This window comes from Urtica dioica, chromosome 3 (genome assembly GCF_054948205.1).
Source record: "Urtica dioica subsp. dioica isolate 48M chromosome 3, U.dioica_male_clone48M_v1_H2, whole genome shotgun sequence".
Lineage (NCBI taxonomy): Eukaryota > Viridiplantae > Streptophyta > Magnoliopsida > Rosales > Urticaceae > Urtica > Urtica dioica.
The window spans coordinates 32,226,616-32,252,811 of record NC_142758.1 but is presented as its reverse complement, the minus strand read 5'-3'; the positions used below and the strand labels follow the sequence as shown (position 1 = coordinate 32,252,811).

At 36.7% G+C, this 26,196-nt stretch overlaps 3 protein-coding genes across 3 annotated transcripts; 1 reads left to right on the top strand and 2 right to left on the bottom strand.

Moving 5' to 3' along the window:
* Positions 1-1,126: 1,126 nt before the first annotated feature.
* LOC149402587 (zinc finger BED domain-containing protein RICESLEEPER 2-like) lies at positions 1,127-2,533 on the bottom strand. Its single transcript, XM_089608450.1, has 3 exons — positions 2,282-2,533; positions 1,498-2,132; positions 1,127-1,412 (listed from the first exon to the last, which is right to left on the bottom strand). The coding sequence occupies exons 1-3, from the start codon at positions 2,531-2,533 to the stop codon at positions 1,127-1,129; spliced, it is 1,173 nt and encodes a 390-aa protein (XP_089464576.1).
* A 13,384-nt stretch (positions 2,534-15,917) lies between these two features.
* LOC149402586 (uncharacterized) lies at positions 15,918-17,833 on the top strand. Its single transcript, XM_089608449.1, has 2 exons — positions 15,918-16,826; positions 17,714-17,833. Exons 1-2 carry the CDS (start codon positions 15,918-15,920, stop codon positions 17,831-17,833), a joined length of 1,029 nt encoding a protein of 342 aa, XP_089464575.1.
* A 2,785-nt stretch (positions 17,834-20,618) lies between these two features.
* LOC149402585 (uncharacterized) lies at positions 20,619-21,331 on the bottom strand. The gene has a single exon (XM_089609985.1). It carries the CDS (start codon positions 21,296-21,298, stop codon positions 20,807-20,809), a length of 492 nt encoding a protein of 163 aa, XP_089466111.1. The 5' UTR covers positions 21,299-21,331; the 3' UTR covers positions 20,619-20,806.
* Positions 21,332-26,196: the final 4,865 nt, after the last annotated feature.

Below are 26,196 nucleotides of genomic sequence, written 5' to 3'. Positions count from 1 at the left end.
CAAAAATCGGTTGACCGAATATTCGGTTAACCAGTTTTCTAAAACCGATAACCAGATTTAGAACCGGTTTAGGATTGGTTAAACGAAAAATTCGGTTAACCAATTTCAAAATTGGTTAACCAGTTCTTAATTCTCTTTTCTACTTGTTTTGTAGTTTTAAATCTGTTCAAAATCAACAAAGTATGAGTTCTACTCATCCGAAAATCAGTTTTAAAGATTTTACAATCATCCAAAAATCAATTAAAAGAGTAAAAACTCCAACAATATAAAAAAAGCATAAAAAGCATATCACATGTCATATGCATCACTTGAAAAAAACATCATTCATGGTTCCTCTACTTTAAATTGACAATTCTCTCTACTTCATCTTCCATAACTTCCAATTGCAAACAAACACCTACATATAGTATCCAACAAAATCATAAGTTCCAATTAGTACATACGAATAACTGAACAAGTATCCAACAGAGTCATATAGCATAATTACCTTGAGCAAAAAAAAATTAGCATAATTCAAGTCCATCTTTTATCCAACAGAGTCATGATTAATTTCCACTTTCAAATGGGTCATGATCACGTCTACAATTTGCACTTTTATCCAATAGAGTCATGATCAACATAGCAAGTAAGTCAAGGATTAAGAAATACCTTTAAATTCTTGATCAATTTGCACTTTCAAATGTTTGTTGAGACGTTTCGGTTTCTATAAATTCACCATCATCTAAAATAAAATAATAAAAGTTAGAATAAACAAGGTTATGCATATAATAAAGTGATTAGTAATAAAATAAAAACTTACCGGTAACAACTTGTTTTGAATCGTTGAAAGCCTCCACTTCGTCCATGTATTCCCGCAAGACCACGGGATCTTTGTAAGAACTCAACCAACTTTTGGTACAAATCAAAGCTTCCACCATTTTTGGAGATAACGAGCTTCGAAAAGGGTCTAGAATACGACCACTTGCGGAGAATGCCGATTCAGACGCGACTGTTGACACCGGGGCAGCAAGAACATCTTTAGCCATGCACGATAAAACGGGATACTTGATTGAATTGATCTTCCACCATCCCAACAAATCAAAGTAATTATCTACATCTCCTCCCAATAACTCTTCACAATCTTCAATCAAGTACTTATCAACTTCGTTTCTTTCTCGTCCACATTTTGGTTGTATTTTTTCTTCACGAACGCATCATGAGATTCGGTTGTGCATAAACGGATAGAAGTAGTACTTGTAGCCGTCTTCGACATTGGAAACTTTGGTGTTGTTGAAGGACTTTCCTCAATGACATAGGCTTCGTACATTTGACGGAAAACGGCATCGGCCATCTTCACTATTGATATTGAATTTTCTTCTTTTTCATCCGAGAATAGATAGTGTGAAATATGCTCAATGTTATCGAGCTTATACCTGTAAGTGTGTGGTAGAGCAAACTATAGTTAAAATCCAGCAACATTTATAAGAAAATAATTTGAATAGTGTATATAAGATTTACCTTGGGTCTAGAATAACCGCAACAAACAACAAACGATTCATCTTTTCAGGCCTCCCCCAATATTTGTCATATTTCGCTTTCATATTTTGTGCCATGCCACACACTACACGATCATAAGATTTGGAAAGCTTGCTCAAGTATTCTTTTGCTTGAACAATATCAATCAAGTAGCGGTTGGAGGTGAGATACAATGACCCACTAAACTGTAGAGTTAGCTCATAAAAGCTTCGCAAAAAACCCTCGAATGCCTTTGCATTTTTCCAATCACTCTCATTTGGTGCGCCGTCGATTGACTCTTCAAAATCATTCTGATAATGAAGATCGTCCTCCAAAGCATTAAATGCTTTTTGATACTTCACAGCAGCCTCCAATATCAAATAAGTCGAGTTCCATCGTGTAGAGACATCTAAAGATAGAAGAGCCGATGATATGATTTGTTCATTTTCCGCCACTTCTTTGAACTTGGCTAACCGTGTCGGAGAAGATCTTACGTATCGAACGGCAGCTCGGATGGAGGCAATAGAAGCTGCCAACTCTTTCAAGCCATCCGTGACCACCAAGTTGAGTATGTAACATGCACATCTTATGTGCAACCACTCCCCATTTAAAAGTAGGAACTTCGGCCTATCTTTAACCTTTTTTCTTTAACTTCTTTATGGCTGTGTCATTCGAGGAAGCATTGTCCATCGTAATTGAGAGTATATTTGATAGCCCCTAATCGTTGAAGCAAGCGAGCAATTCATTAGTGATGGATACTCCTTTGTGGCTAGAGATTTGAGAAAACGAAATGATCCTCTTCTTCAACACCCATTCTTTGCTGATCCAGTGAGCCGTTACGCACATATAGTTGATGTTTTGAATTGACGTCCATGTGTCCGTTGTTATGGCAATTCGTTGTTGACGCAACTCCTCCTTCAACTTCACTTTTTCCTCCAAAAAAGCTTGTAAATATCTCGCGCAACAGTGACCCTTGATGGAGCTTGAAACTTTGGACACAAATACGACGAATATTGCCGAAAACCTTCACCTTCGACATGTCTAAATGGAAGCTCATCTAATACTATAGGGGTGTAATCGGGTTGGGTTAGTCGATTTTTTCATGTTTTACCAACCCGAACCGCTATAACTAATTTTTTAATTTTAAAACCCAAACCAACCCAATCGAAATGTAAAACCAAACCAAACCAACTCGAAAATAATCGGGTTGGTTTGGGTTGGTTTTCTCGGATTATAATTATCGACAAATGACTTTATAACTCGAATGAAAATCATATACGTATATTATATCTAGAATGTTTTGTCAAATAAAATTAAAATTTTACTTATCTTTAAAAAATTTACGTATTAAAATAAAAATTACGCATATTTTTAATTACCAATTGTTTTCATGTAGTCGTAAATAATAAAGTATAATACTGAGTATTTTTTATTTAATTATAATATTATTTAAAAAAATATATATATATTTTTAACAATAGTACATATAAAATATTTGTAATCTTACAAAATTTAAATAATTAACACTATCGGGTTGGTTTGGTTCAACCCAATCTCACGACTATAAAAAACCAAACCAACCCGAAAAAATTACGGTTTGGGTTAGTTACAACCCAAACTTCATCGGGTTTTAATGGGGCGGTTTAAGAAAGAGTGCGGTTTAGTTTGGATGATCGAGTTGTTCGGTTTGGTGGTTTTGATGAACACCCCTATCTAATAGTATATAGATGGCTAACGCACGTCTGAATCTCTCCTTTGACCATGACACAACTTTTAACTCATTATCTTCTTCACCACTTTTCTTGAGCAAATCCAAAGTTCTTTGCCTTTTTTCTCTATGAAAGTGTGGGTTTTGGGAACACGAATACATGTGGCTTCGAGCTGAAGATGTCCCATTTCTCTTTGAATTGCAAGCAAACACCTTTCCACAATGGTTACACTTCGATTGACGGACCTAATATCAAGTGTCCTTCAATAGTTAAACCTATGATTTGTCATTTCTCATTTTATTTGTTTATGGTTATTTTTATTTTTTTTCAGTCCCTAGTAAAAGAGATTTTGTTAATGAACTGAATTAACTTTAATATATTTTAACCATTATATGATTCTAATATTATTATTCGCTTTATTATAATAATAAAATTTTAAATGCGGATTTAAATCAAAAAATTGTATGTACACTGAAGTTTGCCCATTAATAGAAGGGAATTCGCTATGGCTTAGTAGTTATAGATAATTAAGATCTCTGGCCTATTCCAGTATAAATAGTTTCAATAAAGTATTTATGAAATAATTGAAAATTAGAGGTATTTAGAGAGTCATCATTTTTCATTATATAAAACAAGCTCAATTTATTTCTTAAATGACGAGTATAACTTCTATGAGTAAAAACGTTGTACATCTCAAAATAATAATAATAATTGAATACAAGAATCGGAAGCACATCATGTGAGAGCCACATTAAACTTCGAACAATTCATTGCCTCTTTTATAATACAATGAGATTTTCATTGATAAACTAATACATTCGAGGATCACCAGCGGTGATGAAAGACGATCGACCTAAACCACTGGTATAGCTATAAAAGCCTAAAAAGAGAGAATTTGGAACATTTGTCTTAACTAGTAGTGACAAAATAATGTGATTTCGTCTGGTTTTTCCGTTGATTCTATTATGTCAGTTAAAAAAAAAGTTTATTTTGGAGAGTGCTTTTAGATTGAACCAATATAAGTCTCTAGATTACGTGGTTTTCAGCTTTGACATTAAATGGTTGTGTTTCACGGATAGAGGTCATCAACAAGTGAGACACCCTTTTCAACATATAATTGATAGTTTTTCTTTCAAAACATAACCGTCCGTAATTTTTTTTAAAATTATCTCCGAAAATCCTTATCAGTATATAAGTTATTGTATAATCAAAACACCATTATACCCGTGTGATGATTCGATCGCCAATGGGGCTGCTATAATAGCTTATTCCTTAATAATTCATCCAACTTGCATATATTGGATCTTTGTTTGGTCTTTGTATTGTTCTTTGACAGTCATGAAGGCGGCATTCAAGATTCAACCAACTAAAATATCGTGTAGAAAATTATTTATCAAGTTTAAGATTGAATTCAATCATTTTAAATGAGTTTAAATAATTTGTTGTAAGAGCTTGTGTGCTCCTTCAAATAGAATAACCTCTAAATTCTAGACTAGGATGGACACTACCCTTCTCATGTTCCATCTCCTTTTCTCTCTCTCTCTCTCTCATTTTGAAAAAAAAATCCTCACTCCTTAAGATAATCCTTAAAATATTATTTTCTCCATTGAAGCTAAATCGTCAAACAATGGCTAAGAGTATGTTTGGCATGTTATTAATGGATTAAGTAGATTTTCAAAATAAATTGATTAACTAGATTTATGTAGTTTTTGAGAAATGAAAAAAAAAGTACGCATTTTGTTTAGAGAGGTATGCATCATTCAAAATTGCGTTTACATGGTAAAGTGCCAATTTTTTTTAGGGTTTATGAAGTAAATAACCACATTTATAGTTTGACATTGCTAAATAGCCATTTTTATATATTTACAGACGTAAATATTAGGTAAATAGTCACTTCTATTTATTAGGCCACGTTATATTTATGTCTATTTACTTAAGATTTACGAAACGTTGGCTATATAGAAATTTCAAACTTTTTAGTTGGATATTTGTGGGGGTATAAAATTTAAATATTTATTATTTATTGGACCTTGGTTCGGTCAAAGTCCAATAAATGATTCAACTCGGCTCCGAGCAAGGAGCCCAAGCCCAGGTCGCTAAAGAGAACAGATCGCCCGTGTTGAGCCAATCGAGTAGCGAAGTCGTGGTCAAGCTGAGTAATCGCCGAGAAGACCGGATCTGAGAATTGACCGACCTGTGATGTGACGAGGGCGAGCTGATCAACACGTGTCCAAGAGATGATCATTTCTTCGCCTATAAATAGCAACTGTTGTATTCATTTTGAAGAAGCGAAGACTCAATCCTTAACATCTGTATTCGAATTCTTTGATCTTTGTTGAGTTCGCCATCTCGACCTCGGCACTTCGTCCATTTTTAATTTACTCGTTCATCAATAAAGATATTGTTATTCTTTTGCCCGTCCTTATTCATTTCTTCTAGTTAAAATATTTGTTTCTTACACGAAGTCTTCTGAGACCCATATTTAAATAAATTGAATATATATCATATTATACTTTGTGATTGTTGACGATCCCGAAATCATCATCAACAATTTGGCGTCATCTGTGGGAAATTTCAGAAAGACCAACCTCGAAAGAAGCAAGTTCACCAGGAAAGAAACACCATGTCTTCCACCCCGACTCATCATGAATCAGGAGAGAAAATCCCTCCGGGGATCAGGGGATTCCTGGATATGCTGAACAAAAAAAAAATAGAAAGTCAGGAAGAAACCAACCGGATTCTTAATGCTCGGTTAGATTGTTGTCAATGGTGCCCACAAGAAGAGTTGTAGTCTTTATTTTGTACATTTGATGTAATAAAGTCTCACGAAGACTCTTGCTTGTAATTGCTTATTCATTAATAAAAAGTTGAAACGTTCATTCATTCTTCCTCGTCTGTTTGAAGCTTTATGATAAAACATCAGTCTTTAGTCCATAAACAAACTTAACAACTTACGAAGAGACAAATGTAGATTTGCATGAACAAACTCTATGTAGTTTGCTTAAAGCGATATATTCGCAATCTAAGGGTCAAAGGACTATTGACCTCAGTACGATTGTTAGGAGAATCTATGATGTCTGGTTATGGGGCATTGAGAGTTGGAGACTCTATAGTTCTTCTAGGTATCTTCCGAAGGTACTGAATTGACCAGTGCACTTCTAGACACAAGATAAGAACAAATCATTTAACCTCTTATGTCTCGAAGTCACTACGTATGAATTGCATCATGCTTACCTTAATCCTGAAATGAGACATGCCATTTCACAGCTTACGTATTCTCATTTGAGAAAGTCAGAGTTCGGACTCACTATGTGATTCCGAATAGGACCTATTGGTGAAGTACTAAGTTGTGAAGATGTCATGAGTAACTTTATGATGTTCTCATAGATATGGAATTCATGTACAAGATTGCTGAAATGCAATGTATATCACCTCATGCTTTGTTCCTTGGAGTGTGAATAAATGAATTGGCCAGTGTCCAAATTGAGTCTTGACTCTTTTGGATGAAACAATGTGACTTGTTAGCTCGTCGTCAATACATTGTTTCTAACTTATTCACAAGCGACAAAGGAGTTGAGGAAATAACAGCTAGAAGGGTAAAATGGTAATTTTGTAAATCCCGACTAGCTGATGATATTCATGAAGGGTAAACATAGATAATATTCAGTTGATCCGCTCATCATAATTTGGTTGAATTCTTGAGTAGAAAATAAATTCATTTGAACCGAGAGATTTTCAATGTCAACTCTTTAGTGGAGTCAGTTGACATTAAACTAAACTTGGAAAATGTTTGTGAACTTTTGAGTCCAAGTGTTTAGTTCAAGCTTTGTTCGTTTGGGTCCATGAGGTCACTGTCACGAATCACATCGAGTAGGAATAGTTAAACTAGAAGCTAAGTCAAAACAAAAACGAGATAAGTTTTACGAAAATTGTCAAAAGGATATTTTTGTCTTTTGAGACATATGATGAAATGAATGTCAATAAATTTTTTGACATGATCATTTGATGACATGCATCACTCGGCCAATATTAGTTTTATTGGGCCTTGTGGATTAATTTCATTTCATAATAATTTTATTGAAAATTCTTAATGGGCATTTTTCATGTTGTTATGAACAAATGGAAAAGCTTCTAGAAGCCTTTTCTAGATGATGTTGAGCGCCTACTACCCAAGGGAAAAGAGAGAATATTTTGTGCATAAATGTATCAAGATACTTGCCAAAAGAAAAAGAGGAAACAAATTTCCCATGCATGCATAAGGGAATTTCGGCCAAGAGAGTCAAAGGCAAGGCAAGGAACAAAAAAGGAAACAAATCCAAGCCTTCTAGAAGGCTGCCTTGGCCGTGTGACTCATGAGGGAATAAGGCAATATTTGCTCATGAATATGTGATATTCTATAGAAGAAGAAACTACCTTATTGAAGGTGAGACCTCCCCTATAAATAGGAGCCTTATTATCCTCATTTCATTCATCCAAGTTTTAGAGATTTGAGAGCTTCTCTCTCTAGACTTGACCGACTCCTCTCTCTCTCTTTCTATTCAATTTCGTTTTTGGTTTTGGCACCTAGGTCCTCATTTGACCTAGTGTTTTAGCTCTTCGACTTTAAGACTTGTTATTAAGTCGTAGTGTTTAAAAGTGCCCACACACTAATTCCTTTTTTCTCTCGAGTGATTTAGTGATAGAAACTTTCGTGGTTACTCGAGTTGCCGAGGAAGGAAGAGAGACGTGCTGCGAGGGGAGACGAATGTTGCAACCTTTTCCACAAGCTTCTCAACGTTCAAGCTTCTAAAAGGTTAGTAATCTTTAATGCTCATATTAGTTTTTATTTACATGTGCTTGCTCTTTGTCTAGGTTAGTAAAATGGTTTTACTTGTTACAAGAAAATTTTTAAAATTCCGGCGCTTACTGAAGCGTTAAACTTTTTCTTAAACCCTAGATCAATTCCAACAAATGGTATCAGAGCTATGTTCAAAGATATGCATGTACATGTATTTAAAATTATGAGCTTGAAAATCGTCTGGATTTCACCGGGATCAAGGTCTCCCAAGGGATAGATCAGTCCCCTGGTCCGAGCTCCCAGCTCGGAGGGACTGCAGAAGAGGCCGCCACTGAAGCTACGATCGATCCAGCCGGACTGCCCCCGCCCCCGCCGGCAAGAGCACCACCTGGATCCTTCCCAGCAAGTTTCGGACCTCGCCCTTCGACGACCTCTTGGATGTTCACCCCCAATATTTTGGCGGCAGAACCAGATACTTACAATCAGACCGAAGTCACTATAGTCACCCCAGTGCGCACGGGACTTCGCCCCTCTCAAGAGGGTGAACCCAGTATGACTGAGTTTGAAAGATTCAAGGAATCGGTGACGGCCGAACTGAGAGCAGTCCACTCAAAATTTCACAGTGGGACCAGCTCGGCTCCCAAAATAGACCGACTCGTTGCAGAAACGAGAATGACTCTTTTCGCTAAAAACATCACCGGCGTGTTCATCGGTGACGCTGGGAAGGTCCGCCTTCCTCGGTACAATGGAACGTCGAATCCGAAGGCTTATATCATGTCCTTCCGAATTGCAATGGGATGGGCTATGATGACAAAGAGAGAACAAGAGGCGGGGTACTGCCAACTGTTCGCTGAAAGCCTGTTTGGAGCTGCTTTGGAGTGGTTCTCCAGACTTGAGCCTAACTCTATTGATAGTTTTCCCAAACTATCAACACTATTCCTAAAACATTATTCAATGTTCGTAGAGGATGAACACACGATAGCAGATCTGTGGGGGGGTCCAGCAGAAGGAGAACGAGTCCTTGAAGGACTACATGGTCCGTTACAAGGACGTTCTCTAAAAAATCTCTAACGTTTATCCCGGATCTGCCATAACCTCTCTAAGGAACATTCTGTGGCATGAATCGAGATTCAATCTAGAAATGACTGTAAACCGCCCCCTTACACTAGAAGACATGATCCACAAGGCCGCATACTATGCTAGGGCCGAGGAGGAATTCGCCTCCTTAGCGAAACAGCGTACGACCGAAAAGAAGTCACATGGGAACACATGGGTGCGGCCCGCAAACGTTGGGGGTAACCCCCTAAGGCCTAACCCCCAGGAGGCCGGACCACAAGTCAGAAAGCAGCACGCCCCTCCGGGTTTCGCTTTCAACATAGGAGATGAAAGCAAGGAGGCAGGTCCCAAAGCGAAAAAGTGGACAAGGGACCCGAACGCGTTCTGCGATTTTCATTAGACCAATGGCCACGCCACGATAAATTGCGAAACTATGCGCAAAGTCTTGGCCGAAAAATATGCAAATGGGGAACTAAAAAACGTCGATTTGGGTCCCCCGCCCAAAAAAGAAGGCCTTCAGCAGCAACCTAGGGAAGGGTAACCCCTCCCTTAAGAGATCTAGGCCCACCGACGAAGGGGAACCTGGTTCCCCGTCGACCACCGCAAAACATCGAGTGAACTTCATAATGGGCGGTTCAAAATTTTGCAACAGCTCTGTCAACTCGATTAAAGCTCATCAGCTTCAGCTGATGAATAAGACCACCAAGATTGGAGCAAAACAGGATGTTCAAATCTCGTTCTCCGAAAAAGAAGTCTCGGGGGCAACAGACCCGCACGATGACGCACTCGTGATAACGATCGACGTGTCTAACTGCGAGGTCGCCCGGGTCCTGATCGATGGAGGAAGCTCTGTAGATCTGATATTCAAAGACACCTTCACAAGGATGGGGATTGAAGAGTCCAAGATCGAGAGGGAACAAACCCAATTAACAGGTTTCAATGGACCGATTACTCCATCACAAGGGACCATTAAGTTGCCCGTAAAGACAAACGGGATAAACAAGATAGTTGAATTCCAGGTTCTGGAATGTCTCTCCCCCTATAACATCATCTTGGGACGACCATGGATACATAGGGTGAAGACCGTTCCCTCAACATTTCATCAGTATATTTGATTTCCTACGCCTGGAGGGATAGGAGAGATCAGAGGGAACCAGACAATCTCCCGTAGCTGCTATCTCACTAGCCATAAGCAAAATGCTAAAGAGGCCAACGAAAAACAATAGCAATTAATGAACGTAGAGCTAGCTAAAAAAGCTCTAAATTAAACGAGTCAGCTAAGTACTGAGATGAAAGTACAAATACAGCTCGACGGCCTCGACCCCTCTAAGTGGGTACGGATCGGAGCCGAGCTCAAAGGAAGTATACGGCGAGAGCTGATTTGTTTCCTAAAACGAAACAAATCTACCTTCGCCTGGACGACAGAAGATATGCTGGGATTAGTATCGACGTTACATCTCACCAACTTAACGTTGATCCTAGTTTCAAACCAGTAAAACAAAAGAGACGCAAGCTCGGTCCCGACAGAGCATCAATGATCAACGACAAAGTTGAAAGACTCCTCAAAGCTGATTCAATCCGCGAAGTTAAATATCCGGATTAGTTAGCAAATACCATCGTCGTAAAGAAAAAGAGACTTAGCCAAAAATGGAAAAAACACACACACACACACACACACACATATATATATATATATGACAAAAAAAGGGAGGGATGAGCAAACCTTCTTCGAAGTCTCCTTCTGAAACTGTCGGGGGGTACGGCCAAAGCTTGGCCGAAGTAAATCGGTACCAGGTGAAGCTCGACCACTCTCTGAGACCTTCTTGCAACTTTGAAAGCTTCTTGGCGAACTCTTCTCCGTGAGATGGCGCCCAGATCTTTTCTAAAAAATTAAACAGATAAACGTTAGCCTACTTTGCTAACCACAAAAATAGTAAGGATAAAAGAATAAATTCAAGCATACTCGGCGAGCTCGCCCACTTCAACGAGAAAGAACGAGCTCGGTTCTCGAGGGAATACTCGTTGATGGCAAAGTAAAAATATCGCCTCCCCCAGTACTTGTCCTTCGAAGGCAGGCCCGAGATCACTCCTTTGCCTGCGGCATTTGAAAGATAGAAACACTTCGGATCGTGTTTCGAGTTCGTTTTGACAACACAAAGATAGAAACACTTGAGATCGTGAGCTCGACGTCTTGTTCGTGGGCCACAACTATCAGACCTAATACCATTGTGACAAAGTTCGGACACATCTGAGGCAGGGTCAACCCGAGTGTCTCGACGAAGTCGAACATAAGAGGATGGATAGGAAACCTTAGCCCGCACTTCTCTAACCAAATCTCATATATACAATAGAAGCCCTCTACGATGGTGTCAGCAGTGGCTCCGGGAGGGGGAATAAGGATTTTGATTTATGAAGGTATTTGATATTTCTCACGAATACCCCTTAAATCAACAGAGGTTACGGCCGAAGATAAAAGACTATCTTCGTTTCCGAAGGGTTGAGACCCCGATGGACGAAGTCCTGAGCTCGACATCTAAATTGAAAATTTTTAAGGACGAAGTGTGTAAAGGTATGAACTTGTTTGAGTTCGCTAGTCGAACTGAGAACGAAAAACATCCGAAGTCTAGATAAATTCAAAGAACTTAGAGAGAGAACTTGAGTTCGAAATAAGAGAGAAAAGAAAGAATTACCTTTTACCGCGAATGACAAGAATATAAATGAGAGAAAGTGATTCTTCGGTGCGCTTATTTATACAACTCTATGTTTAACCGAATCCCGTGAAAATCTAATGATTTCGAATAAAATCGAATCAAATCGAAAATATTCCCTTGATATCTTCGAAGATATCAACAGACGCTCACGACTCTTTGACTTCGACTTTTGAAGTGCGATCATATCGCGCCACGTGTTAAGAAACGCGTCTCCATGCGATGCCACGTGTCAAAAAATATTTAATTTCCCTCTTTAAATTCGAGGTAGTTCGAATTCTCCGCGGTAAATATTTTCAAAATATTCGGAATATTTTGGAAATATTTGGGGGCTAATTGTGGGGGTATAAAATTTTTAAATATTTATTATTTATTGGGCCTTGGTTCGGCCAAAGCCCAATAAATGATTCAGCCCGGCTCCGAGCAAGGAGCCTAAGCCCAGGTCGCCGAATAGAACAGATCGCCCGCATTGAACTAGTTGAGTAGCGAATTCGTGGTCAAGCTGAGTAATCGCTGAGAAGACCGGATCTGAGAATTGACCGACCTGTGACGTGGTGAGGGCGAGCTGATCAACACGTGTCCAAGAGATGATCATTTCTTCGCCTATAAATAGCAACTGTTGTATTCATTTTGACGCACGTATAAGCGAAGACTCAATCCTTAACATCTGTATTCGAATTCTTTGATCTTTGTTGAATTTGCCATCTCGATCTCGGCACTTCGCCCATTTGTAATTTACTCGTTCATCAATAAAGATATTGTTATTCTTTTGCCCGTCCTTATTTATTTCTTTTTCTTCTAGTTAAAATATTTGTTTCTTATACGAAGTCTTCTGAGACCCATATTTAAATAAATTGAATATATATCATATTATAATTTTTGATTTTTTACGATCCCGAAATCGACATCAACAATATTTACCATTTTTTTTTTATTATTATTGCAGCTACATTTTTTTTATGAGGGGGTACTATAAAGCTACATTAAACAATTAGAGTTACGAACCATTTTAAACTCATTTAATTCAGTAATCATATTTTTGTTTTAAACTAACTGAATTAAATAAAAAGATACATAAAATCATTTTAGACCCTCTTCTGTTAAAATTATAGTCTGTGTTTCTAATAATTCAGATAATAGCCAATAATTTAAATGCTTTATGTTATGTGAGACATTAGCATGAGTTGAAATAAATTATTTATACTTGAATAATTGAACTATTAGATTGATTGAGGGTAGTCATTCTACTATTTGAAATAGTTTCCTCATAAATACATGAAAACTACTTAAACTTAAATTTATTTAAATGAAAATAAATATATTTCTATCTATTTGACTATTTATTATATAGTGCAAATATTATAATTAATAATAATGAATAAAATTATAATTTACATTTTATGTAAGTACTGTTATAGCATCGGTATTCAAAATATGTACTATTTAAATTAAATAGTTTACAACAGTTTTTGCACTACTTATATAAAGTACCATAATTTAGTTTCAATTATAGTTATAGAACACAATATATTTTTATTTTATGTTTAATTTATATATACATATATATTATTTCTGAACAGTTATTAATATTTAAATCACGAACTATAAACATGGGAATTATAAATTACTCAATGTTTCTAAGACTCTTGAATTTATTTCTCTCACAGTGACCACACTCCTTGATTGGTAAATTTTTATTTTTATAGAAAAATGTAAACCCACTTACATTTAGTCCCAGTTTTGTCCATCTCCCAATTTTCGAAGAGAATATATGATATTACGTTCAATTTTTTATTTTGATTTTAATCTTAATTAAAATATGGTATTAATTTTAACGAGCAGTGTACCAAAAAGCCCCAAGTTTTTGTGTGTTTGTCTGTTTTGTGTAATCTTACCTCATTTCTCGAGGACTTAATTACTTGTTTCTATTGGCCATTTTTTTTTTGCTCAGACTACTTTTTTCTATTGGTTTCATCAAGATAAATACAACTTACATGATCTTAATCTTATCGCCTTGGAGGATGCAAAATCTTCTTCTTATTTATGATATATTTTGCTGTATATCGATTCACTAGTTCCTTGTAAGTTGTATAGTATCTCGATGTTCACAGTTTTGCTGCATTTCAACTTCTGCAATGAAATATATGTGATGGATTTAAGAAGAGAAAAAATGGTTTTTCAATAACTCGATAGGTTTTTTCAAAACTAAAAAATGAAAATAAAAGTAATCTCTACGTAAAAGCAACCCATATTTTTATGCGATAGCTACCATAGCATAAAAAAATGTTAAGAGGAAAGACTTATTATCAAATTATTATTTGTGACCGTTACATTTATTTGTTCTCCGACGATTACTGGTGACGGGAAGTGTCTATTTTTCTTTTAAATTTATTAATTTTCTCTTTTATCTCTCCTTGCTTCTTTTAGCTTAGTTTACTATTCGTATGTAAATAATAGGATAAATTATTTAAATGCCCCTGGACTCTTGACCACTTAACAAACTCATTCCTACTTTTTTTTTTATCTCGCATCAGTGGTCTTAAACTTCGAATTTCTTACAAATTCAGTCCTTCCGTTTATTTTTTTGAACGGCTGTTAAATTTTTAATCATGTGTTGGTCACGTGCACTCTCTGATTTGGGTATTATGGTCATTGCATAATTTAGTATCTAATGAAAACGAAAAATCCCAAATCCTCTGAAACCCTAAAACACGCGAAAATCTCAAATCGCGAAAATGAAAGCGAAATCTCCAGCGAAGAAAAAGAAGATGAAATCTGTAATGAAGAGTCCTGCAACGTCGAAGATGAAATTCCCTATGAGACACCTGCGACGGCGAAGATGAAATCGAAGAAAAAAGCAGCGGAGAGAGCCTCAGCTTTTAAATCAGTTATACCCGAGCACAAAGCCCCTACTTATGGTAAAGAATATTTAAATCTTGAATTTATAATGGTTGTAAAGTGTTGACCACGTGAGTCGACCAAGATTTGTCGTTGTGGTCCCATATGTCTGTTAGTCTCGTCTGTTTGGTCCCATATGTCTGTTAGTGTCGTCTGTTATTGTCCCTTTTTGTCTGGGTTAGGAATATTAAGTAGGATTAAATATTTCTTGTTGTATTCAGATTTGTTCCTTTTTATTTAATTTTTTCTGTTTTAATGGTTGGTAGGTATTAAATAGTGGTTTGGTTTTGTTTTGTTTTGATTATTGCAGATCCGTCTTCTACGAAGTTTACCTTAAAGTTTCACCACGGCGGGTCCATGTCTTACGAGAATGGTCGTATGGCATACATTTGTGGCAAAATTGATCATGCTGATCACTGTGATTTGGACGAGATGTCGTTGTTGGTGTTGGATGAAATTGTGAAAAAGTTGATGGTTTATAGCTGCGTGCCTTTGTATTATCTGAAAGGAAAAGACGAGATTAACTATGATCTACTTGGAACTGACAGTGAGCTATACCGCATATGTGCTGAGAAGATGCAAATGTCAAGGGAAGTTGATGTGTACCGTGAGCACCCGATAAATGCTCCAGTTTTTCCTAGTGCACCACCACTGGAAATTAGTTATGAATGTCAAACACGTACAATTGAAGATGAAGCACCTACAGTTCAAGAAGAAGAAAAAGAAGACGACCCAGATGCGGTAGAAGAGCAAGATGTTGAAGCACCTGCAGTTCAAGAAGAAGAAGAAGACGACCTAGATGATGTTGAAGCACCTGCAGTTCAAGAAGAAGAAGAAGACAACCCAGACGCGGTAGACGAAACAGCTGCTGAAGAAGATGAAGCAATAGTTGATGAAGAAGATGGCGACGACGCTGATGAAGAAGATGAAGCAATATCTGAGGAAGAAGATGAGAGAGCTGCTGTTGAAGATGAAACAAATGCAATACAAGATAGTAGGTACGAGCTGAGTGAGGATGATGTTCACGTCGATGGTGATATCGTAGACGTTGGTTTGAGGAAGCTTTAGAAGAAAGGAAAGGACGTAGTTAGTGACGAAGAAGGCTTACCGGAATCTGGCAGTGAGTATGGCGATGAATGCGACATTGGTGGTAGGCATAGCTCATCTTCAAGTGAGGCAGAAGAAGTGACAAAAAAGAGAGCCGGTATATTGACAAAGGGCCAGAATCCGAAAAAGAAGTTGCCAACATTTCGGGAATTCAATGTTGAGACAGATATGAGAAATCCAACTCTGAAGTTGGGTTTAGTATTTCCCAGTCCAAAGGTTTTTAGAGAAGCAATGAGAGAGTATGCCATAGCTGCTGGGAAAGAAATTTTCTTTAAGAAAAATGACTCAACCAGGGTTCGAGCCGAATGTAAGGATTCGAAATGTAAGTGGGTTTGCTATGCATCGTATCTTGGAAAAACAAACTCATTTGTGATCAAGACATATCAGCCGGAGCACACATGTGCGAGGACGAACAAGAATAAGTTTGCTACTTCCAAGTGGCTAGAGAACAAATATATGCAGTATTTTAAAGACAGTGATTCCTGGTCGGCACCACAGTTCATGAATAAAGTCCAAAACGACTATAGTTTGGACTATTCGTATATGAAGGCGTATAGGGCAAGGAAGTTTGCTGAGAAAATCATAGAAGGGTCCTATAAGGAACAATACGGTGCTTTGTGGAGTTATGGAGCTGAAATCAAGCGAACAAATCCTGGATCGGCGGTTGAGTTTGAGTGCGATCATGATTCGGAAGGTAAACCAATCTTTAAGCGAATGTACATTTGCTATGTCGGGTGTAAGGAAGGTTTCCGATCGTGTAGGCCGCTCATAGGTCTATATGGGTGCCATATTAAGGGACATCACACAGGGCAGCTACTTAGCGCAATTGGTATAGATGCAAATAATAGCATGTTCCCGATTGCCTTTGTTGTGGTTGAGTCCGAGGGAAAAGCATCGTGGTCATGGTTTTTGAATATTCTGAGAGAGGATATCAGTATTAGGAATGGATTGCATTGGACATTTATCATGGACAAACAAAAAGGGCTTAAAGAAGCTTTGAACGGACTTTGGGACGAAGGATCAGAGCCGGCTGAGCATAGGCATTGCGCAAGACATCTTCAAAGCAACTTTACAAAGGTAAAAATTCTGTCATGGTAAAAAATCTGTGATGGCTTTATTTATTGGTGATTTTTTTTGGAAAAACAGGTTTCAAAACCACATATTTTTTTGGTGATTTGTTTATGGAACAAAGGATTTAAAACCAATAGATTTACTACATAGAAAAGATCTCACACCACCAAACAGATTAGATTGCACAAGTTGTTGCAGCTCATCCTATCGTGACAAAGTAAGAAAAGAGAGTTATTACACTTGAATTTCCTATTCGTGGTCAAAATTTAAAAGTCGTGGGATATTTATTGTTCCACCTTATTTATAATTATATCTTTTTTTTTTCCAGAAGTGCCCACGGTAAACGTTGGGTAGCCAAGTGCGGAGCGGATAACTGCTGAAAGCATCTAAGTAGTAAGCCCACCCCAAGATGAGTGCTCTCCTATTCCGACTTCCCCAGAGACTCTGTAAATTCAAACTTGTTGACACAGATGGTTTCACTTCAAATAATAAACTTATCAACGACATGGCTTTCGTGAGTAAATAAGCTTTATCAATCAAATAGAAATAATAGCAATGTAGTAGACATGCATAACAATTTTTTTTTTTTTTCTGTATTATTGTCCTGAAATTCACACGGTTGACATTTCAGAAAGCTTCATGATATGATCACATATATAACACTAAGTATATAATCACGTAGAAAAAAAAATTATATTATTTTGGTCTCTGATGGACATGGTAATTTTTTTAAACAAATAGTGACACCAGCAATATCTGTAGTACAAGCTTTTAACCAGGACCAACCAAGCATAAAGTCATGCTGTATGGAGCCTAAGCTGTTTACTAAAAAAATACCTAGCAAAAATCAACATGCCGTTATATTACATCTCGTTCTTTTTTGTAATGTACAGGTCTTCAAGGGACAATTTATGAAGGTCACAATGATGGCAGCTGCTCAAGCATACTCAACTCATGGTTTTCAGACTAACATGGACTTCATAAAAGCCGAGGACGAGAAGGCGTATGAGTGATTAATGGAGAAGGAGCCTCAACACCGTGCTAGATGCAACTTCCGAACTGCTATCAAGTGTGACATCCTCCTCAATAATCTGTGTGAATGTTTCAATGGAACACGAGCTATTCTGCTAGCTAGACAAAAGCCTATATTGTCTATGCTAGAAAGGATAAGAATGTACATCTTGCAGCAGTTCACAAAACAAAGACTTGCAGTGGATAGATGGCATGGTGATATAGGGCCAAGGATCTCAGAAATTCTTGAGAAGAACAAACTGAAGAGCGCTGAAAACATTGCAAAGTGGGCCGGTGATTCAGATTACCAGGTGACTAACATGTACGGGTCGATGTACGCGGTTAATCTCAGTGACAAGACTTGTTCTTGCAAACAATAGAACCTCTCAAGTATTAACAATTCTTTGCAATGTACATAGCTAACAAACAATACTTTATGTCTCTCTAACAATACAATTGTGTCAGGTATTCCGTGTTCGCATGCTATAAGCTGCATCTAGCAAAGGCAAGAAGACCCTGTTAAATATGTCAGTGAGTGGTACTACAAGCATGTGTATGTTGCTACTCACAAGCACAAAATAAACCCACTGAACCCGATTGAACAATGGCCCAAGACCGGACTTCAACCAATGGAAATGCCACCAGACAGAGCAGAGCCTGGAAGACCCAAAAAAGTTAGAAGAGTCGAACACGACGAAGTTATTCGACCGGGAGCAACCAGGATGTCAAGAACATTTGTTATTACAAAATGTTCAAAATGTGGCGAAGATGGACACAACATCAAGACTTGTTTTAGAAGGAAGCAAGCGGAAATGGTTAGTTTTTAATTTCTTGGGCTCATAATTTATTTACTGTAATTAGAGATCTTGTTAACTTTTATCTAAATACATGTGTCTATAATCAGCGCAAAGAAAGGGCAACCTCGCGCAAAAAGAAACAATCAACTCCTCAAACAGGAAGTCAACCACGTCGTCACCAAGCCAGTCGTGAACGAAGTCAGCCACCAGTAAGTCAGTCCAATCCAGCAAGTCAACAACCAACAAGTCAGTCCAATCCAGCAAGTCAGCAACCACGGGTAAAAATTGTTACTCATAACGCAATTTCAAGCTTTTTGTATACTTCACAGTGGTCTAAAGTATTCTGAATTTTGTGTTGTAGATGAGTCCTAGACTCATGGCCGCGAGTAATCCGAGAAGGTGCCAATCAGGACTTCAACCTAGGGGTTTATTTAAGAAGTGAATTGTCTAGGCTATTTTTGTGAAACATTGTGAAAGGACCATGTAATTTTTGGTAGCAATTTTTGGGACAGATTATGTAATAGGCTGTTTTTGGTAACAATTTTTGGGACAGATTATGTAGCTAATCACTGTTAGTGATGCCATGTAATGTCAAACTCATTCTAAATTATGCATGTATTATGGTCCTCTTTTGGTACAATATTAAGTTATGAATGGATTATGGATTTTCTTTTGATTTCATTTACCGATTTTTTGTTCATTTATTATTGACCATTGCCTTCCAAAATCTGATGCAAATTAAGTGAACTGGGTTGTTTGATTGCTATTGTCAAGTTCAGATTCAGAATTAGAAATTTTTCATTTTACTTGCACTTGTCTAATTGTGAAACAAGCACATGTGACCCATACATTAACAACAAACCAAAACAATTGCACACTATAAATTACTTGCAACAAACCATTTCTCATTTTACTTTCACTTGTCTAATTGTTTGATTGCTATAATCCAGTTCACATTTAACAGCACCAAAGCATATAGTCACATTTAACAACATATATTCACCATCGATCCATACATTAACAACAAACCAAAACAATTGCACACTATAAATTACTTACAAACTATTACAAATAACAATACCATACATATAATCAACATGATCTTAATTTTTTTTTGATTCATTTGTAATTTTTCCAGTAATTTCAACAGAGACAGGTACGTTCAACTCCATATCAATTTCACCAAGTTCTTCTTCAATATGTGTCCTCTGTTTTTCACCTTCCATTGCGTGTAACCTCCTCAAACCTGGGATTACCTGCATCGACCTCGTACACATTGGCGGATCCAACCAATCAAAATGCCCACATCCTCTGTCTTTGGAGTTTTGAAATAAAAAAAGGATTGTGAATGAAAAAAACCCAACATCGACACAGAAACCTTATACAAATGCCCGCCACCAGATTTCTCTTTCCTTACCTTAAAATTACGACAACCAAGAAACCTTCGACCTAGGTGATCGTCAGTCCAAGCCGTACGCTCCACGCTCTCGACTCCACATCGACACAATCGACGATTTTCTGGGAACGAGCTCACTTCGTTGTTGCTGTCAGAAGTTTGACTTCGTCGGCGATAATCGTGGCTCATCTCCTCTACTCCTGCTCGACCTCGAAGAAGAGAGAGTCGGAGGCGAGTTTTTTAGGGCTCACGATCTCGATTTGGAAAAGAGAGTCGGAGGCAAGTTTATTAGGTTAAGGTAATTTATATAGTATTTTAATATCAATAAATAATGTGTTAAAAATGACATTTTAATAATTTGCCAAATCAGCCGTTCAAAATTTAACAATCGTTCAAAAAAATAAACGGAAGGACTGAATTGCTAAGAAATTCAAAGTTTAAGACCATTGATGCGAGAAAAAAAAAAAGTAGGGACGAGTTTGTTAAGTGGTCAAAAGTCCATGGGGCATTTATGTAATTTATCCTAAATAATAATGATAATTGTACATAAACATTTTTTTAGCAAGTACATAAACATTATAGTTGAACACTTGTACCCGGGGTATTTTTCAAACCTTGCTAGTTGCTATAATTAATATAAGCCTATCTTGTACATTAAAAGGAATAATATTCATCCTCACCAAATATTCAAACTTGTCGACATCACATTGTCACAAATCATACTTGCATGGTCAAATGAATTGCTAGTGGTGGATAAATATATATAATTCCCCTAATACAAATCACCTAAGCCACCATGAATCTCCATCATCATCGTCGTCGTTGGAGCCAAAGGAGCAGAAATTGAAGAACAAAACTTGATACCCAAACTCATCAGATTGAGGAGCTATAGAGCTACGGCAGAGAGGGCAACTCACGAGCTTCGAAACTCTGAGCCAGCTTTCCAAGCACCGTCGGTGAAACACGTGGCGACATCTCAGCGCTCCGATCTCGTCCCCGGCCGTGACCTCCGACAAGCACACCGCGCAAGTCTCGGCCGTGTCGGAGTCGTGGTGGGAAATTGCGATTGTGCCCTCGGAGTTTGTGCTGGGTGTGATGTTGAAGAGGTGGTACTTCTGAGGGTGAGATGATGAGAAAGAGAATGCGGTTTGAAGAAGAAGCTCAAAAGCAAATCTGAGGTGGGATAAAGCGAGAGCCAAGTAGTTCCACGTATCAAATATGAGAATGATAATCGGGTTGAGGAATTGGAACGAAAATATTTTGGATATTCCCATACTGGATATTTTCTTTTTTCTTTTCTGTGTTTGTCTTTTGGATTATAGAACAAAAAGTGTCTGGTATTTATAGACTTTTTCCTCTCTCTCTCTCTCTCTCTCTTGGAATCCATGTAAAAAAAATTAAATAAATGTTTTTTTTTTTTCTATCTCTCTCTCTTGGAATCCATGTAAAAAAAATTAAATAAATGTTTTATTTTTTCTATCATCTTTTTACAAAAGAGTTGACGTTTCTGACTAAGTTCGTAGATATTTAATGTCTCTTACGCGAGTAAGTTGGAAAAATTCTTTTATGTGTTTAATTCTAAAATATTATTATTTTTAAACAAAAAAATTCATATGTCACAAGTGACAACTCTAATTAGAGTTAAACAGGATTTCTTAAGAGGAACGTGATATTTTTAAGAGATTTGTAACTAGTCCACTTTAAACATGTGATTTTGGATCTAGTTTACGTTTGATAATTTTTAGAGATATAGCCAAAGAGAAATTTCATTTTCTAGACCTAAAAACAATGAAAATATCAAGATTAGACCCATTAGTTTAATAATATCTAAAATTGGACTTTTGGACACTTTTCGGACAAAAATGCCATTGAAATTCAAATAACACATATTCTTCTCATTTTTAAATCTTCTTCATCACAATTCTTGTCACCTTCGAATTGGTTGCGCTAGGATTAGAACTTTAGGAATTTGGGTATATGTTTAGCTTCGATTTTGAGGGTTTCGCATCGTTTTTGAAAAAAATTCCATAGTTTTTTAGGGTTTCGAAAACTCGTCGGAACGTGTCGGAATCCATCGGAACTCGTCGGAACGTGTCGGAATCCATCTTTGGAGGTGAATTTTTTTTTTTTTTTAAAACTGGGAATTTCCGATGAAGATCATCGGAATCCATCGGATTCGGTCGGATCCGACCGAATCCGATGGATTCCGATGGTCTTCGTCGGAATCCATCGGGAATTTTCGATGAAGACCATCGGAATCCATCGGATTCGGTCGGATCCGACCGAATCCGATGGATTCCGATGATCTTCATCAGAAATTCCCAGATTTAAAAAAAAAAAATTCACCTCCAAATCTCATTCAAATCAACCTAAAAAAAAAAAAAATTCACCTCCAATTCGGTCGAATTTGGTGTGGTGGACGTTGAAACTCGTCGGATTTGGTGTGGTTGGGCGTCTGAATGGGGCTCACGTCGGATTTCGTGTTCTTTGGTGTGGAGAGGAAGTGAGAGTGAGAATAAAAGAGATGGAAAGAGATGCAGAGATGATTTATTTTGAATTAAGGGTATTTTGTCCAAAATTGGTACAAAAGTCCAATTTTGGATATTTTTTAACTAGCGGGTCTAATTGAGATATTTTCATAACTTTTGGGTCTAGAAAATGAAATTTCTCTAGCCAAATGGCTTATGTGGCAATAATTAAGGTCTGATTTGCCCTTCTTTATAAATTCGTCACTTTCTCTCTCTATTTTTTTCAAATAATTTTTTTTGCATTAAAACTTTAAAAATTCGTATATTTCTTATACGAACTCGAAATCGAGTGATTTCAGATTCTACGGATTCGTGGCGTCGAGATCTTCAAAAATAGATCCATTGTGTTTGATGAAAAATCATTTTAAATACCATAGATGTAAAAAAATCACGTTACTACCTTAAATATGGAAATAACTGAAATTTTTTGAAATCATAAAAAAAAATAAATGGAAACGTAAATATGATGCAATATGGTATTAATTATAATTTTTCATCAAACACAATGGGTCTATTTTTTAAGATCTCGACGCTGCGAATTTGTAGGATCTGAAATCACTCAATTTCGAGTTTGTATGAGATATATATGGTTTTTTGAAGTTTTTATGTAAAAAAAAATATAGAAAAAAGTAGGAGAGAGAAAATGACGAATTTGTTAATAAATAAGGGGCAAATCAGACCTTGAAAATTTCCACATAAACCTGTTGGCTATTTCCCTAAAAGTTGTGAAACGTAGACTAAAAACGAATTTCATAATTTTATTTTGACTATCTTGCTACACTGCCGTATTTTTAAGGGTAGTGTAGCGAAATAGCCAAAATGAAACTATGAAATTTGTTATTAGTCTATGTTTCACAACTTTAGGAAAATAGCCAACAGACTTATGTGGCAATAATTAAGGTCTGATTTACCCTTATTTATTAACAAATTCGTCACTTTATCTCTCCTACTTTTTCTTACACTTTTTTTTACATAAAAACTTAAAAAAAAAACCATATCTATCTCATATGAACTCGAAATTGAGTGATTCCAAATCTTACGGATTCGTGACGCTGTGATCTTCAAAAATAGATCCATTGTGTTTGATGAAAAATCATGTTTAATACCATAGATGTAGAAAAATCACGTTACTACTTAAATATGGAAATAACCGGTAATTTTTGAAATTATCAAAAAAATAAATGGAAACGTAACTATGATGCATTAAACATAATTTTTCATCAAACACAATGGGTCTATTTTTGAAGATCTTGACGCCACGAATTTGTAGGATCTGAAATCACTCAATTTCGAGTTCGTATGAGAAAGATACGAATTTTAAGTTTTGATACAAAAAAAAAAATGAAAATAAATAAGAGAGAGAAAGTGACGAATTTTTTAATAAATAAGGACAAATCAGACCTTAATTATTGCCACATAAGCCATTTGGCTATATCTCTAAAAATTGTCAAACATAGACTAGATCCAAAATCACATGTTTAAAGTGACCTAGTTACTTACAAATCTCTATTTTTAAATATATATATATATATATATATATATATATATATATATATATATATATATATATATATATATATGAACGTCTATTGCATCAATAGAGCTTAAGTTGTAAAGAAAATTTTAATTTTTTTTTTTACCCATAGAAATTGTTAGTAAATATGTTTATGAACACAATCGCCAAGGGAAACAAATATGGTAAATGTTAAGTGTTGTTGATATCCAATAACTTTAAGATATAAATAGTTTAGATAATTAAAAAAAATTGATTCATAAGAGAAATTGTTAAAAAATAATGACACTCTAACTAACTAGCAAAATTGAAATGTTTAAATTTTAATTTAGCCACCGTTTAATAATTAAATGGTCATTTATTGATGTGACAAAAAATTTAGCATGTAAACAATCCGATTTTGTCCCCATCTAGAAAAATGCCCATTTTAATTTATTAATTGCGGAAATTGAAAAAAAAATAATAATCCCAAAAAATATGTAACTACCTCCCTATAACCCAATTTTAATTTTTGAAATTTTTTATTGAAAAAAAATGATGAACACTAAAAAACCTAGAAAACAAATTACCTGCAAAAAAAAAAAAATCCAGAAAGCATGTAGTAGAAGATGAACACGACTGTATATTAACAATAATTAACTATTGTTAACGAAAATTTATAGTAATTAACTATATAAGACGCAACAGTAAAAAGTTGAGAAAATATTGAACAAAACATTAATTAACGTTAATTACATAAATTTATAGACGATTTCGGTGCGGTGCTCCTCTCTTCCTCGACTGATGCACGATGATTCCGCTCATCCGCTGACTGACGAAAAACTCTGCCGAGCTTGGAGCCCAGATCTAGCTACGAGACGCTTGACGGAGACGAAGAGCTCCGCCGCCTCGAAGCTCAGATTCGGTGGAATTATGTTGTAGTAGATATGATTTCTCAGCCAACGCAATGGGTATATTCTTGAAGTCCTCGTTACCACGAATCCATTGTAGTTGGAATAACTCAATTTAGAGTTCGTACGAGTAAGATATGGATTTTCGAAGTTTTGAAGGAGAAAAAAATGAGAGAGAATGAGAGAAAACCGTGATTAAAAAAAAAAGAGAGATAGGAAAGAGAATGAATTATCCTACCAATTACAGATTTGAATCATATTTTTTTATTTAAAAAATAAATTTAGTTGATTAATTAAATAAAGTAATAAAGGTTTATAAATATGCAACATCATCCGTTCGACTATTTATTTAACATTTTATAAACTATTGTTAGATTCAAATTTTTCATGTTTGAAGTAGCTTAATTAGTGATAAAAATCGAATACTAACTGTTAACGCCGTTTTTGGGTCAACACTTAGAACCGTCCGTGGTTCGGTCTAGGGCCGGACCCAATGACCGCACGTAGGTTGGGTGTGGTGAAATCTTCTCATCTCGTAGTCTTTGCCTCGTCGGAAAGAGGTTTCCGGTTTCTCGTCACTTCGTGATTAGTTCGCCTTCGCGTTCTTCGGGTTCAACGAGTCCGTCGAGTTCCTAGTGTTCTTTGGGTTCTTCGCGATTTTTAGATTCGCCGAGTTCTTCACGTTCTTCGTGTTCGTCGAGTCCTTCGCAATCTTCGGACTCTTCGCGTTCTTCGTGTTCTTCGCCTGAAAAGACAAGAAACGTGAACTAGAGGGACGCGGAGGGGTTTCTCCTGGCGCGCGCTCCGACGCTCAACATTAGTCGAGGTGGGGGGCTTATCTCGTCTCGAGTGTCGAGAGATGAAAATATAGTGGATCGGGAGTGAAGTAGAGGTTTTCTAAGTTTGAAAAAATTTACTTGTGAATGAATGGTAGATGGGTATTTATAGCTTTTCATTTTGGAGTGTGAATGGGCATAGAGGACAATTTAGACCAAAGAAGCCACCTTTGGTCGTGGCCCAAGTCCATGGCCGATGGTACTTGGCCATTCTTGCTATGCCGATAGTATTTGGCCGATGGTATCATGCCGATGAAGATGGTTCATCTCGCCGAAGATCTCGCGTGCCGATAGTCCGAGTTCATGCCGAAGGTCTCGTAGGCTCGCCGATGGTTTTATGCCGATAGTCTCAGTCATGAAGTTCGCCGATAGTTTAAAGATTCTTGTCTTCGCCGATAGTTTAAA